General features: G+C 39.6%; 2 protein-coding genes across 2 annotated transcripts; one reads left to right on the top strand and one right to left on the bottom strand.

Moving 5' to 3' along the window:
* Positions 1 to 5,514: 5,514 nt before the first annotated feature.
* LOC149117366 (uncharacterized) lies at positions 5,515 to 7,327 on the bottom strand. Its single transcript, XM_089279481.1, has one exon. The coding sequence runs from the start codon at positions 6,457 to 6,459 to the stop codon at positions 5,530 to 5,532; it is 930 nt and encodes a 309-aa protein (XP_089135607.1). The 5' UTR covers positions 6,460 to 7,327; the 3' UTR covers positions 5,515 to 5,529.
* Positions 7,328 to 8,123: 796 nt separating this feature from the next.
* On the top strand, positions 8,124 to 11,857 carry LOC149117367 (melanocortin receptor 4-like). Its single transcript, XM_089283014.1, has 2 exons — positions 8,124 to 9,810; positions 10,811 to 11,857. The coding sequence occupies exon 1, from the start codon at positions 8,237 to 8,239 to the stop codon at positions 9,155 to 9,157; it is 921 nt and encodes a 306-aa protein (XP_089139140.1). The 5' UTR covers positions 8,124 to 8,236; the 3' UTR covers positions 9,158 to 9,810; positions 10,811 to 11,857.
* Positions 11,858 to 14,802: the final 2,945 nt, after the last annotated feature.

Here is a 14,802-nt window from a genome sequence, read left to right on the forward strand (position 1 = left end):
AATTTCTCCGCATATCTCGCATAAGAAAAATTGCTGTGACCAGAATTTTGGCGAGAGTCTTTGCATATTTACTTTCTTTCATTTCCCAGATTCTGTACTTTATCTATTTACCGGTTTTGATTTTGATTTTAATCTATTTTGAATTGCGTGACACAGAAAACCGGCAATTAGTTCGTTAACAAACATCACCATCATTGCTTTAGAACGGATGCACGGGATCTTTAGGCCATTCAAGCATAGCGTGCTGAAGAAATCGGTGTACGGAATAATAATTGCTGTTGTTTGGGTTAAGAATGGCTTGGTATGTAGCAACTGCTATTGGCCTCCTTGGATATTTTGGAATGTTCTGTGCCGTTGTGGAGCGCAGCCAGCTATAGAGAAAGAAAACTGACCATGACATTGTTGATTGTGACTGTCGTATTTCTTCTTATATACCTGCCGTTTGTTATAATCCGTCTTCTCATTTTTGTCCGTCCATTTAAACTATTGCGGTCACTGTCCCCTTCAGAGGCATTTCATTTAACTAACTCGAAACTAACGCATTGTTTGTTTTATATTACGCCAACCACCTTGTAAATCCTATATTATACGTTGTCCGCGTGCCAGAATTCAGATCAGCTTACTTTCACTCTTTCCCAAACGACGTCAGCGAGAAAGACGAGTTGTAGATTCACCTCTCCGTGATATGTAATGAAGATAGTCAATATGAAAGGCTATATAATCCTTCAGCCTGGCTTTGTTCATTTATAATATTTAATTTCTCAAACTTTTAATGGATAAGCAGTTGATTCATGCATTCTTTATTGCAACTCCCTACAAGGGTTTGTTTAGTTGCAAAACTACTTAACTGATTATTTTAGGAGACCCAATGCAAGAGTATAAAGGACTGCCACAAAAAAGCAGGTAACTGGGTTTCAGCAAAATCCTTTGTCGTGGTTAACCTCGCCGATCTCTATCCGCTCTTTTCAATCTGCATAAACTGACTTATTCTGTGTATGTTATCAAAATCAATTAATAAATCCAACGTGTGGCACCAGGTTCTATTTCTGTCCATTCCATTTTCGCCCAAGGCTAAATGAATTATAATTCTTATTTCAGATACATTATTAGAACTTGCGTGAAAGATGTTTAAGAGCGTATATTCAGTGCTCTATTACATACTTTTACATATTGTGGCGAGAGAAGACCAAGGTAAGAGCCTTGATCTGCTCTTGACCATGGTCATTGTTGTATGGTCATTATTGTTTGGCCTTCTGAGTATGAATAATCTCAGACTAGACTACCCAAAACATAAGCAGTCAAAAACAGTTATATCCACGATATTCGTTTAGCTTTTAATCCTGGGTTAGCGTTAAAGTGCCACTGAAACGAAATTTTCGTACTCTCTTTTGTTAGCCCAATTTATAGTTTCAAACACGCTTAAAATAATGGTGAACTTTGTTTCTGTCAATTCCTAACGGAAAGTGCTTTTTTAGCTGCTGAAATCGACTAATTGGAGTAAAACTGTGTCCGGGCTCTGGAACCGGGTTTAAGGGCCTTGTGACGTCACTGGTTGTATTCACCCAAGAAGCGCTTAAGATTCTCTCTTGTTTTTACTTGATTTATTTAAGTTTATTCTTCATATTGTCGATACCTACTAGTTTCTTACCTTGTAATTTCAGTCCAGCCTTGACAGGAAATACACATCATAAACGTTGGAGGGCGCCAAAGAGTGTAAATTCACCAAAATGAATGCTACCGGATTAGAACAGCTCAGTATACTTTTCGAACATCTCGAGTACTCGATTGGAGATTTCGAAGACGAGTATGGCAACTTTTGTATCACGTCCTGAAGCCTAGACACGATATTTCGTCGTCTGTTTTCAGCCTGGTTCTGAAATTTGGATTCTCACGTTTATCTAAGGTCTATTAACAAGGTTCGAATATATCCTGGGCAACTTTGCTGCATTAAAAGCCGCAAGCGCATCAGCCATCCGCACAATCACGAAGTTATTAACGGTCCACAAGCTTTGAGTCGAGTACTTCTTTTGACACAGAGAGCATCTTTTTATGATACTAATAAGTGAGAGTTGTTGTGGTGGACAAAATGTATCTTTGAAAATTGTGATCCGCAGCAGGGTTTGCTTTATCGCCGCATACGTATAAGTGTAAACAAGGCGGGAATTTCGCTTCTCTTTTACACGTATTTCCCAATTACAATATTTCACGGCCGATGGATTACTTTGAGTTCTTTAGCACATACTCATGTCTATGATCTTCATTTAATAGTATCCAAGTTCAAAACAATTCGTTAAAACGTCACTAGTTTACACTCCTTTCGAAGGTTTATTAAACAGAATTTGAACTAATTTGCATATTTGACCTTTCGCCGACATTGTCACGCTTGCTCTAGTTTCCTGAAAACATACCTGTAGGGTCATGGCAGCTAAGTTTACCTTTATAGTTTAAATTCGCTCCCTCATATAAAATAAGACGGTTTCTTAAATTGCTGCTGTTGTGATAACTTGTAGGTCACTGAGCAGATACAACTAGACTAAAGGTCACTGTGGCACAATCTCGTCTGCGGTGAAACTCACAAAGCGTCCGGTTTCCTCGAAGCGAAGCGACTCGAAAACTCGAAACGTTGTTGCTGCGATTCGTGCAGCAGCACTCCGGATAATATTTTCAAAAGCCCCTTTCTCTTGTTTTCATGTCTTTTTTACTTTATGAGTGTAGATATTGTTTAACTGAGTGCTGGCCATTTCACCAAGAGTCCCGATCATTTTGTGATCTAAGAACTCCCACTCGTTTGCTTGCTTACATAAAATATCCAATTAAATAGACTGAAAAGCCCCAGGATCGACTCTCCACCTCTTCATGCATGTCTAAGGCTACTGTTATTATCTGTTTTACAGCCCTGAGATGTCCTTAAGATGTTTTTTGGGGGGCTTCGAACAGTATTCTCTTCTCCCATAATTACTCTAAATTTTCAACGCGCATGAGAGTAATACAACCAGTGACGTCACTAGGCTGTTTTGGCCGCGCCAAGATGGCCGCCAATTTTGGACTTAACCAGCCAACTTCGAACGGCTGAAAAAGCAGTTTTCGCTTACCGTATACGAAAAAAAAGTCTGCAGTGTTTCCAAGTAAGGTTGAAACTTTATTACTGAGCAAAAATCTCACATACGAAAATTTCGTTTCAGTGGCACTTTAACGCTAACCCAGGATTAAAAGCTAAACGAATATCGTGGATATAACTGTTTTTGACTGCTTATGTTTTGGGTAGTCTAGTCTGAGATTATTCATACTCAGAAGGCCAAACAATAATAATACGGAAAAACCGAACGAAAAGTGAAAAAAAAAACTTATATCAGAATTCTCGCTTACCCTGGGTTAGCTTAATCAGGCTTTGAACAACCCGGCCCAGGATTTCCGCTTTTAAGCTTGGCTATATCTCTATTTATTTACATTGTTCACTGAAATGTGCGATAAAACCCAGGCGAAAATTCTGGTAATAAGATGAAACGCAATGGCAATGGGTTCTACCGAACTTGCGTTGCTTTTTATGTTTGCCTCTTCTCTTAACTCTAACCCAACCTATTGTAAACAATATGTTAATCGTCCTCTTTATTACTGCTCTAGCTAGGATATTCTCCGTTTTCTTAAGTGGCTGGAACTGTTGGAGAAAAAATAAAACTTTGGGAATTTGCTCACGACATGAGTCCGAGCATTTATTATTGCATTATAGCTGCGGTCTTACGTGTAGTAAATTTTATAGCGCTGCCATATTCTATGATCTTATGTAAGTATATTTCAATTCATATCTTTAACATCCCGCCCACGTCAGCTTGCCCACCGGGAATTAGACATTTTGAATTTTTAGTCGGTGAGCGCGAGGGCCGCACTGGGAAAATGTCGGACCGACGGGTTTGACAACAGCAAGGATCGGTAAGGTCTGTTCTTGCCTTCACAGTGTGGCCTTCTGACTTGGTTAATGAGAGATTTGTTATATAAGTGGGAATGTTCAGAAAAAATCTACCTATCAAGTGCTGCGAAGAACTTTACTCTTAATTAACTTAATTTAAGAAAGCTGAAAAAAAATTAAAATAGGATATTTAACTTGTAAGTTAATTCTGTTACAAAAGTAAGCCATAAAAATGCATGGCACTTTTCGCGGAATAATTCGTGACACTGCGTGGTCTAATATTCGGACATTTTGGTGCGCTAATTAGTGATGATGATGATGATGCCTTTTATTACTCCGTCTCGGAGCATAGGCCACAGATAAAGCGCCTCCACCCTCCTCTGTCTCTGGCCATCTGTTCAATCTGATTCCAGGTGTAGCCTTTTAACTGGATGGTCCTTTCTGTGTCTCTTTTCCAGGTGTTTCGTGGTCTTCCTCTCCATCTACTTCCCTGGGGGTTCCAGCCCAGTGCTTGTCGGGCTATGCAGGTGTTCGATCTCCTAAGTATATGTCCGATCCATGTCCACTTTCTTTTCTTAATTTGTTCTTTGACGGGTGGTTGACCTGTAGTCTCCCACAAGGTAGCATTGCTGATAGTATCTGGCCAGTAAATCTGGAGGATTCTGCGCAGGCATCTGTTTACGAAGGTCTGTAGTTTTGACACGGTCTTCTCTGTCATTCTCCATGTTTCTGAACCATAGAGTAGTACGGGCTTAACATTTGAATTGAATATTCTAATTTTAGTGGCTGTTGTTATTTCCCTCGATCTCCAGATGTTCCCTAGGATATTAAATGCGCTACGTGCTTTCCCTATTCTTGCCAGTACATCCTCGTCTGTTCCTCCAGTGATGTTTATGACACTACCTAAATATGTAAAGGATGTTACATCTTCTATGTCACGGTTTGCTATATTGATGTGCTCATTTGACTTGCTATTCACCCTCATGATCTTTGTCTTATCGGTGTTGATTTTGAGTCCAAGTTTTGATGAGATGGCTTCAAGTTTTGAGGTTTTCGCTTGCATCTGGGAGTGGGTATGAGACAAAAGTGCCAAGTCATCGGCAAAGTCCAGGTCTTCGAGTTGGTCTACAAGGGTCCACTGTATGCCATTCCTAGAGTCAGATATTGTCTCCTTCATTGCCCAATCAATGGCAAGAAGGAAAAGGAACGGAGATAAGAGACATCCCTGCCTTACACCTGTTTTAATATTGAACTTTTCGGTTAAACCACTATCATGCAAAATGCGACAACTTGTGCCCTCGTATGTGTTCTTTACTAATGATATGATCTTTCCAGGAATTCTGTAGCTGGCCATCAGGTCCCACAAGGTGCTTCTATCCAGGCTGTCAAATGCTTTCTCGTAGTCTATAAAGTTTATATAGAGTGGGGTCCTCCATTCAAGTGATTGTTCTACGATTATACGAAGGGTGGCTATTTGGTCTGATGTTGATCTGGATTGTCTAAATCCCGCCTGATTATCTCGTAATATCTCATCCACCGCTTCCCTCATGCGTTCCAGGAGAATGCGATTTAGGACTTTCCTGCTGTTGACAAAAGCATGATTCCTCTATAGTTCTTACACAAGCTTAGGTCGCCCTCTTAGGTAACTTCACCAAAAGACCCTCTTTCCACTCTGATGGTGTAGATTCCTGATCCCAGATCTTTCCTATGAGGCCGTGCAGCATGTGCACTGAGGTGTCAATATCAGCTTTCAGTAACTCCGCCGGGATGTCGTCTGGGCCTGCCGCCTTGTTGTTCTTTAGTGATTTAATTGCCTTTTTAATTTCTGTTTCAGTTGGAGGTTCGCAGTTTATGTCTAGTTCTTGGTCCGAAGGTGGTAATGTTGGAGGGTTCGCTGGAGGGGGTCTATTAAGAAGCTGTTGAAAGTGCTCGACCCATCGCTTGTTCTGATCCTCTGTTGTTGTTAACAGGCGTCCATTTAGATCTTTGATCTGGTGGTTAGATGCCTTGAACCTACTTGACATTTGCTTTGTTGTATCATAAAGTGTTTTCATATTGTGTTGACTGGCCGCAGTCTCTGCCTCTTTTGCTAGGTCTTCAATATACTTCCTCTTGTCGTTTCTCACGCTTCGTTTGACATCCTTATTTGCTTCTGCATACCCAGCATGGGCTCTCACTTTTTGCGATCTTGTACGCGCTTTATTTAGGTTCTCCTTTTTCTTTCTTTTTAGGGTGATCTTAGAGATAGTATGATGAGACATCCATGCTTTATTTTGTTGTTTCCTTCGACCAAGTGTTTCTTCGCTTGTTTCCTTCCACACCTTCTTCAACTTCTCCCAGCTTTCATCTATTGGGTCTTTGGGTTCTTGCATGTCTTGGAGGATCTGATATTTATTCCTGATTGTAATGGAAAATTGCTGCGAAATGAGTGGGTCTTTCAGAAGGTTGGTGTCATACTTCACCCTGCTTACTGTGCCTCTAACTGATCTTTTTAATTTAAGCTGCAATTTACCCGCTAGGAGATGGTGATCTGAGCTGGCATCTGCCCCCCTCATTGCTCTTACATCTAGTAGTGTTCTTCTAAACTTCCTAGATATGCAGAGGTGGTCTATCTGATTTTCTGTTCTATAGTTAGGCGAGACCCAAGTAGCTTTATGCACTCTAATTAATACGACAACCTTATTACATGATTTTTGTTATCGGCCCAGTGAACTGACTAACTTTTATACGGTTATTTTTAATTTATTCAGGCTATTATAAATATTCTCCACTCTTCCGCGAAGTAAATTTAACTAATAGCTTTTGGCGCTCTGCTCAGCATCAAACCCTAAAACTCTTAGAAAGGAAAAAAAAATCATACTGAAAACGGTAGGTAAAATTTACCAACCGTGCAGTCTAGCAGCACCTCCAGTCAAAGCGCAATTTATTTTTTTTGCCCTGAAAAAAGTTCCATTTCCAAGCCGGCAGGTGATCGGAAGTTTAAAATGGCTTTAAAAGTTCCTTTCCTAGAAAAAGATTTTGGGCTGATCACGATATCTGCCATTCGTTCAAAGCGGATTAAAAGCCTTTGGAAAAAAAAAAAAAAAATTGAAGTTGAGACCAGTCATCTTATCTTTGATGGCCAATTAGATCGTGTGTTATTTATATTTATCACTTGGTTAGTAAAGAGGGAGTTTATTAGACCATATTCATATTCTCGAGTATTGGACAGGAACTAGCTTGAAATGGACGCTCATGCGAGGGAATAGCATTAAAAAGGGACAAACTCTATTTGCATTTCACTGAAAAGACTCCCTGCATTAGTTTCAAGTTAGTTTCAGTCGAATACTGAGATTACGAATATGGCCCATTGTGAAACAGCTCTCCCTTGTTCTAAAACTTTTTTTATGAAAAAAAAAAAAAAAAAAAAAAAAAAAAAAACAGCAACAACAACAACATTTTCATCAACTTTAAAATTACTTACGCTTCACGGAGTACCTTTGAGGGGTTAAGCAAAATGCATGTGAAAAACTAAACAATTGCAAAGCCGCTTTGTTATGGGTGTTATTTAGCAAAATGAGTGCATTTTTTAATTAATTACAGGGGAAGATTTTAACAGCTAAGAGGACGAATTTTTTTTATAGTTGTCATATTAGTCGATGATTTCAGAAAAGTTAAATAGGGTAAAGGCACAACTTGAAAATGTACCCTCTCTATTCTAAACCAAGTGTAAGATAATAGTAACAAGGATCTTCATGACTAAACCGTTTTGATAACTTAGGCGGCAGCATAGCAGTCCCATGCAGCAGCTTACGAGCTTCCACAACCATAACCTACAGATATTTGTTTTTCGTAAGTTTCAACCAAAATTAACAACTTTTGCAAAAAGGTGTAATGCGTTAGTGTGGTCATTTCCGCAATTTGTAGTTGTCAACAAATTAAACTGCTCTGTTTTGAAAAAGATGAAATGCGTGGTCTTTTTCGCTTTGGGGTTACCAATTAAAGCAATTTAAGATGTCAGTTCTTAAAAAGTAGTTCGATTTATAATCGAAACTTAGCATTCAATATAATAGCCTCAATATAAAAGAGTGATCACTATAATAGTGCAAGCTAGCACTTACAGTAGCTGTTGAAATTGCGTGAGCTGAGGGTGGTATTATATAGATACACGCCGGAAAGCCACTCAAGAAAATGGACAAAGAGCTTTAGGCTAAATGAATGCAATTAACGCCGGGAATTTTAAGATTGAGGCACTCAGGAAGATCAAATGGCATATCAATATACTTTTTTATCGACCCCACTACAAAGCAATACAGGCTCAAACTCAGTTTGACCACCGGTCACTGAAGAGCAATGGCGAACTCTACTCGAGATGAACACTACATCAGCATAATGAAACAAGTACTCAGTGCATCACCAGCCGGTATACTTGAATTGTTTTTAGCTCTGAACATTTTTCTTTCTATCACCGCGTCTTTTAGCAATGCTCTGATCCTTATTGCTCTTCCAAAAGTGTCTTCCATTCACCCTCCGACAAAACATTTCTATCGATGTCTGGCAATCACTGATCTTTGTGTTGGCGTTATTGTACAACCTCTGTTTGCAACTTACATTATAAACATGTTTCCCGCGATAGAAATGAACGTCAGTGTTTTCAGCTATGTTTTGAAAGTGATGGGAGCTTCCAGTTTGATTTTGTGTGGATTGTCTGTCGCGACATCGACCGCAATAAGTGTGGACCGACTCCTCGCCTTGTTGCTGGGACTGAGAGACAGACATATTGTAACATTAAGGCGAGTTCGTGTCGTTGTAATTTGTTTGTGGTTACTTTCTTCTTTGTTTGGTTGGGTCCGGGTCTGGAAAAGAGATATCACTTTCAAGCTAGCCTCTTCTGGTATCATACTTTGTCTGGTAGTTTCGATTTTCTGTTACACGAGGATCCACGACAAACTACGACATCAACGAGCTCAAGTACAGAAAAGTTTCCCCCGGGGAGGTCAACCAAACGGAGAAGGCATTCCACTAACCATAGCAAGATACAAAAAGACGGTTTCCATCATAATGTGGGTGCAGCTTGCGTTAGTTGCTTGTTATGTTCCGTGGGGAATCGTGGCGGTGCTAGATAAGAATGCAATAGAACATGGCTTGACTTGGCTAACTGCGTCACTTCTAGTCCTCTTAAACTCTTCTCTAAACCCGATCCTGTACTGTTGGAAGATACGAGAAGTGAGAGTGGTAGTTAAAGACACTATCAGACAGCTTATCTGCCTGTAAAGGAAAAAAATTGCTGTAGATCGACTGACCTAGAGTCGCAAAGTGACTTAGTAAAATTGACACAGTGTGCAACTTGATACTGTGAAAATGAAACATAATTTAAATGAGTTACTAGAGCTAAATTTATTTCTTACTGTGTAAAACATATTACCTTCGAATTTAACGACGTTCGCCGGTGAACGGCGTAGTACAACTTCAAAATTTCCACAAAATTTCACACCGGAAAAACAATTTTGTAGAACTTAACTGGTGAACCAAATGGAAATGGATCTGTTAGCTTTTGTGTCTAGTGATCTGAGTTTGTCGTTGCGAAGGTTTTTTTTTTAACGAATGTTTTTGTGGACGGAACGTATGTCGATTTAATGGCACAGCTGTGTAAACCACTAGTAAACCAATTTACCAATACGAACCTCCCGACCTGCAGTCCGTCGTAATTTTCATTTGATGGTGTAGTCCAGTCCACTGTATGCTCCTCCTTTTAAAATTATTGACTTCTTGAGAATGGATTGGGCACTAATCATTAAGGAGGAGCGTGGGCTCATTTTCCCGATCATTCAGCTAGGTCAACACGGCGGCCAAGCTGGGTCGTGTCGCTTTGCGTCACTTCGTTTCACTTGAAGTAACTTGCAGTTGCTTTAACTGCCTCCATAAAGGTAAGAAAACTTTTTAAGAAACTGTTTGAAAAATGCTGCACTAAAAGAGATCCGTTTGGTTCGATGCAAATCTTTCTGCGCCCGAGAGGAACTGTGAGAAAGGCAAGCAAAACGTTCTCTATTTCAAACTTATAGGTTTAATTTGCATGTATTAAGGAATTTTGAGCACAAATATTCTCACGTTCAGATGTTTTTTGAAACTTTTCAAGTAGTTAGACTACGACGAACTAGAAGCTTTGGTCATGTAACACGCCCTGACCATTTTATAGTGATATTGTTCCATGTGCAGTATTAGTTAGATTTGAAGTCAGATCGTGCCACGATAATTATTATGGTCAGTTCGTTCCATTTATGAATACAGTAGTTAGTTAAAGATCCTTGAAAACAGATTGATCCACAAGGGAAATTCAGTTGTAAGTTTTGAGTACTGCTCTCGTCATTGATTGATTGGAATGACATGAGGTGCAAGGTCTCAAGTAATGAATAGCAAAGCCTCTGTTCCTTGTCAGTTCCTGCCAAATGTACCCATTATCGCTTAGCAATAGCCTGCGTTAGTATCAGATCAGATGAGGTCTGTGAGACCTATGGTGATCTTTTGTGAACTGCCCTCTGATGTCATTTCCATTTTCAACACTTGCATCTCTTCTCTTGACCTGCTAATTGTTACTAGTCTTTCAACCTTTTATTTTGCTGTTTACACAGTAATCCAAAGAACTTTACCCCACCAGTTTGCCATGTTCCCTCTGTGGATAATCCAGTGGTACCAATATTGTACTCCTTCATGTACATACTCAATAACTCATGGATTTGCCTGGCATAAGGATTATGCCCATAGAAAAATCCTGACAATTCAGTCGTGGGTATATTGCCCAATTGATGCACCGTTTGTCAAAGGCTAAATTCTGTTGCAAGGCAGCAGTAGTTTTCTTATAATCCCAAGTTTGTTAATAATTTATGAAAACAATGCAGTAATAAATATTTTTATACTTTATTTTCATAGGTTGTATCTTGAGCATTGTTTTGTTGCTAAGAACATGAATCATGTACTCCACAAGTATTGAGTGTTTTAGTCAAGCTGGAAGTTTGCCAGGAAATTTATCTCAGCCTGGAAAACAGACTACTGATTGTAACCAGGAAGAAAATTGCTTTAGTCTGAATGGAGATCCCCAAAAAGATATGAAAATGCAAATGATAGAAAAGCCATTGGAATGCGACCAGTGTCACAAGTGTTTTAGTGATATGACAAGCCTTTGCTCACATAAAAGAACACATGCGGGAAAAAAGCTTTTTGTATGTTGCAAGTGTAACAAGAGTTATAAATCATCAAGATATCTTTGCAGACATGAAATGTTCCATGAAGGAGAGAGGCTTTTAAGTTTTGCATGCAACCAGTGCAACAAGTGTTTTGTATGGCCAGAAGATCTTCAGAGGCATAAAAGAACACATTTAGGATTGAAACCTTATGCGTGCAACCTTTGCGAGAAGTGTTATAGTTTCTCCTGGGATCTTAAAAGGCACCAACGAACACATACAGGCGAGAAGCCCTACAGATGCAGCCAATGTGATAAGTGTTTTACTTATTCAAGGGTTTTGTTGAGACATACAAGAACTCATACAGGGGTGAAGCCTTACAAATGTAACCAGTGTGGCAAGTGTTTCAGTCATTCAGGAGGTCTCAAAAGACATGGAAGAACGCATACAGGAGAGAGACCTTTTAAATGTGACCACTGCGGCAAATGTTACAGTTCAAAACACTGTGTGAAAAGTCATCAAAGATCAAAGCATGCTACAGTCATGGCTACTGCTGCAACTTCTTAGTGTCAACAAATGTCAGTAGTGATTTCATGTGAAAATTGCTTTAATAATTTTTATCTAATGAAGATTACAAAATGCTGTTACTTAATAAGGAACTTTAGCTATTACCTCAGTAGAGGAGTCAAATAGTAACTGCAAAATAAATCAATCAGTAAGTCAATAATGGCAGGGTTTGGCCTGTAAAAGTTAATGTTTGGGGCCATGTTCTTAATAAAGAGGAACCAGAAGCAAATTTGTGCATTTATATTCTCTAATCTCTTTACCTTGGAACATGGCTTGAACTCAAAAAATAGATTTCTGACCCTTATTACTGGTCCAATATTCTCCAAGTATTGGTCAGGGCACTGTTCTGCACAATCACTCTTGAAGATTTTCTGACAGCGTTTTGGCTTATGTTTCTGAAAGACCTTGCTTTCACATAAAATAATCCCTTTCTTTTTCTTTCATCTCTTTTCCCCTTTAGTTTTGTTTAATCAGAATTGGGTGCATGAAGTTTGGATGATTTTTAGGGTATGGTTGTGGCATCTTTTCTAAGAATTTACAGTCATGCAATAAATCACGTGTTAACTAAGCTTGCTCAGGAGCATACTGGGAGAATATATTCTAGAAGTACTGACCTCATGATTGGTTAATAAGATACAATGTATCTCACTGGTAATTAAACAAACATGTCTCACTTGGTGGCAAGCAGAATTTTGGTTTGGCAACAAGACAAATCATTTGCATTTCGCAAATGTGCTATAGTGTAAGTTTGGGTCAATAAAGGAATGGATTTATTACATGGAACACTATTTCTTGTGGGACACAGCAGGTAATCCAGAGCTGGCAAGACAGCGCCATTCTGCCCACTCACGGAGCTACATGTAGCTGTACAATAAAAAATAAAACAAAAAGTTGTCAGTAGTTCATGCTCTCAGTGGGCAGGAATTTGAAAATATTTAGATTGAGACCAACCCTATTCTCTATTTTCCAATTCCCGATAATTCACTGTGTTTGCTGTGTTATGACATTTTTGCTCGGGCATGCGCACAAATCAAAATTTTGAGATGACCTACGTCTTTATAGGCTTTCCCTGTGTGTTATTATTTTTTTGGGGGGGGGGTGGGGTGTTGGGGGAGGGGGAAGCCTTTCCTTTTTCTCTTTTTCTTATCTTTTTGCTGCAGTTGTTGACCTTCTACTGGGCTTGGTTCCAGTTCAAGAATTCCCGAGAAAGCATACTCGAGACGGGAAATTCTTACCAGGGGGTAGCCAAGTGTCGTTGAGGGAAATTTTGTTCTGAGTTGCTCAAATTTCTCAGAATTTTCGCGCATATTTCACGTTCAACTGAGTCAATCACTCTGATCTGAGTATCATTGAAAAGATCTTCTCCTTCTGTAGAACTTGAGTGTAAGTGATGCAAGTTTTGGTCAAGGGTGATAAGGTCAGAAGTGGAACAAAGGCCAAGGCTCGTCACGGACAGTTACGAGTGGCACGGGAGTCAATGGGTTAAGAGGCTGCTTAATATACTAGTTTTGTGAAATGTTATTTTTAAGAGAGGATTTTGTTTCGTATTGTTATTTGTCTAATATAAACTAATGCAAAGCAACCTCTTTAAACACCTAAAAGAAATACATTAATAATACTTATACCCGAGGCTATTGTAAAGTATAAACCATGATTATAGTTTTTAAGCCTAGGTAGGGAATTCTTTTGGTCATTCAAGTCAGTTCAGCTTATCTTCTTCAAGAATTCTGTTAATTATGCTCTGCCAATTGCTAATTGTATCAGCAGACTGAGTCCGCGAGACGCTATTGTATAGCAAAGAGAGTGCGCGAGACATTAACGCAACAATGTAACAATAAGACAATGTCCGAGACACTAAACAAACACAAACGACCAGAGAGCGGAACTTATTAATGCAACTGAACTGTGCACGAAACACACATACCGTAAATCCTCGAATAAGCGCCCCCACCCCCTCAAATAAGCGCCTCCTTCGAATAAGCGGCCCTCCTAGCGGCCAGAATTTAAAATAAGTACCTCCCCTTGAATCCCCCCCCCCCCCCCCGCTCCCCTCTTCCCCTCCCACTGGTTTATGGAAGAGTGCTGACACAGCAAAGGATGTATAGTTTTGGTCGTGTTCAATCACAAGCAAGTGATTATCGACTCATTCAAGTACTGCATATTGACCGTCGCAACGGGTGGTAGTGAAGATCTGCAGATTCATGAACCAAAGCCCAACCAACCTTGTGAATCAGGTCTAGACGGGATGAAGGGGTTATCCTACGTAGTTATTTCAAGAGAGACAGGATCCTTCTGAGATTTCTGAGGGACTGAAATATTTATATATTTCAAAAAAACCCGATCATAACTGACCACTATTTGGGAAAAATTAAATAAGCCTCTTCTTCTTCTAAAATTGAAATAAGCGCCTCGGGCGCTAATTCGAGGTTTTACGGTATCAATTAAACGTAAAACAAACAGTGCACCGAAATCAGGCTGCAGAAAGTAATCATCAGACGGGAATTAGTCTGGTTAAATGAAGTGACAAAGCCCATGTAAACGACGTGAATTATTTTCAGCCCGGGGTGAAAAGTGAGCTTGACCATGCCCAGTGATTGTGATTTCAGTGAAACCAATAGCTCACGCGTTTTTGGCTGTGACCAAACACCCCACTCAGGAAGAAAACAGAAAATTCTGGTTCCAGTTTGATTGTGCGCATGCATTCAAGTTCAATGGTGTTTGAACATATATAGGGAGAGAGGTATCCGGCGCTGTGTCTTAGTGCTAACCCTTCTGATTTAACTCTTAATGCTACCAAAAGGATCTTGGCCTTTGGGAGCGAGATTGGTCGATCAATTCAAAACAAAGCAAAGAAGAAATAAAGGTCAGTCTTAACGATGCCAGAGGGAAGAACAAACTTTTCTTGCTGCAGTCAGACCTATAGATAACAGCCTTGTATATTGTAATTTTGACCCACAAAGCGGACATAGACGACTTAATTAATAGTTTCTACCCGCTAAAACCTTACAACCAATATATATCATTTAAGTCTATGGTAAAGCAAAGGTAAAGTCTGCATACGAGCCATGTGGCATAAAGCACGAAGTATTTCTATTCGAACCCGGGCCACTCATTCCGGAGTCGAGGGCCTAAAAAAGAAATGTTAACGCAGATACGTCACGGTTTGTGCGTTTG

The sequence above is a fragment of the Orbicella faveolata genome, unplaced genomic scaffold, assembly GCF_042242905.1.
Source record: "Orbicella faveolata isolate gen_17 unplaced genomic scaffold, um_ofav_v1 contig_12, whole genome shotgun sequence".
In the NCBI taxonomy this organism is placed as follows: domain Eukaryota; kingdom Metazoa; phylum Cnidaria; class Anthozoa; order Scleractinia; family Merulinidae; genus Orbicella; species Orbicella faveolata.

Bases quoted from the DNA above. Each gene is read 5' to 3' on its own strand.
- LOC149117366 (XM_089279481.1), bottom strand. From the start codon at position 6,459: ATGAGGGGGGCAGATGCCAGCTCAGATCACCATCTCCTAGCGGGTAAA.
- LOC149117367 (XM_089283014.1), top strand. From the start codon at position 8,237: ATGGCGAACTCTACTCGAGATGAACACTACATCAGCATAATGAAACAA.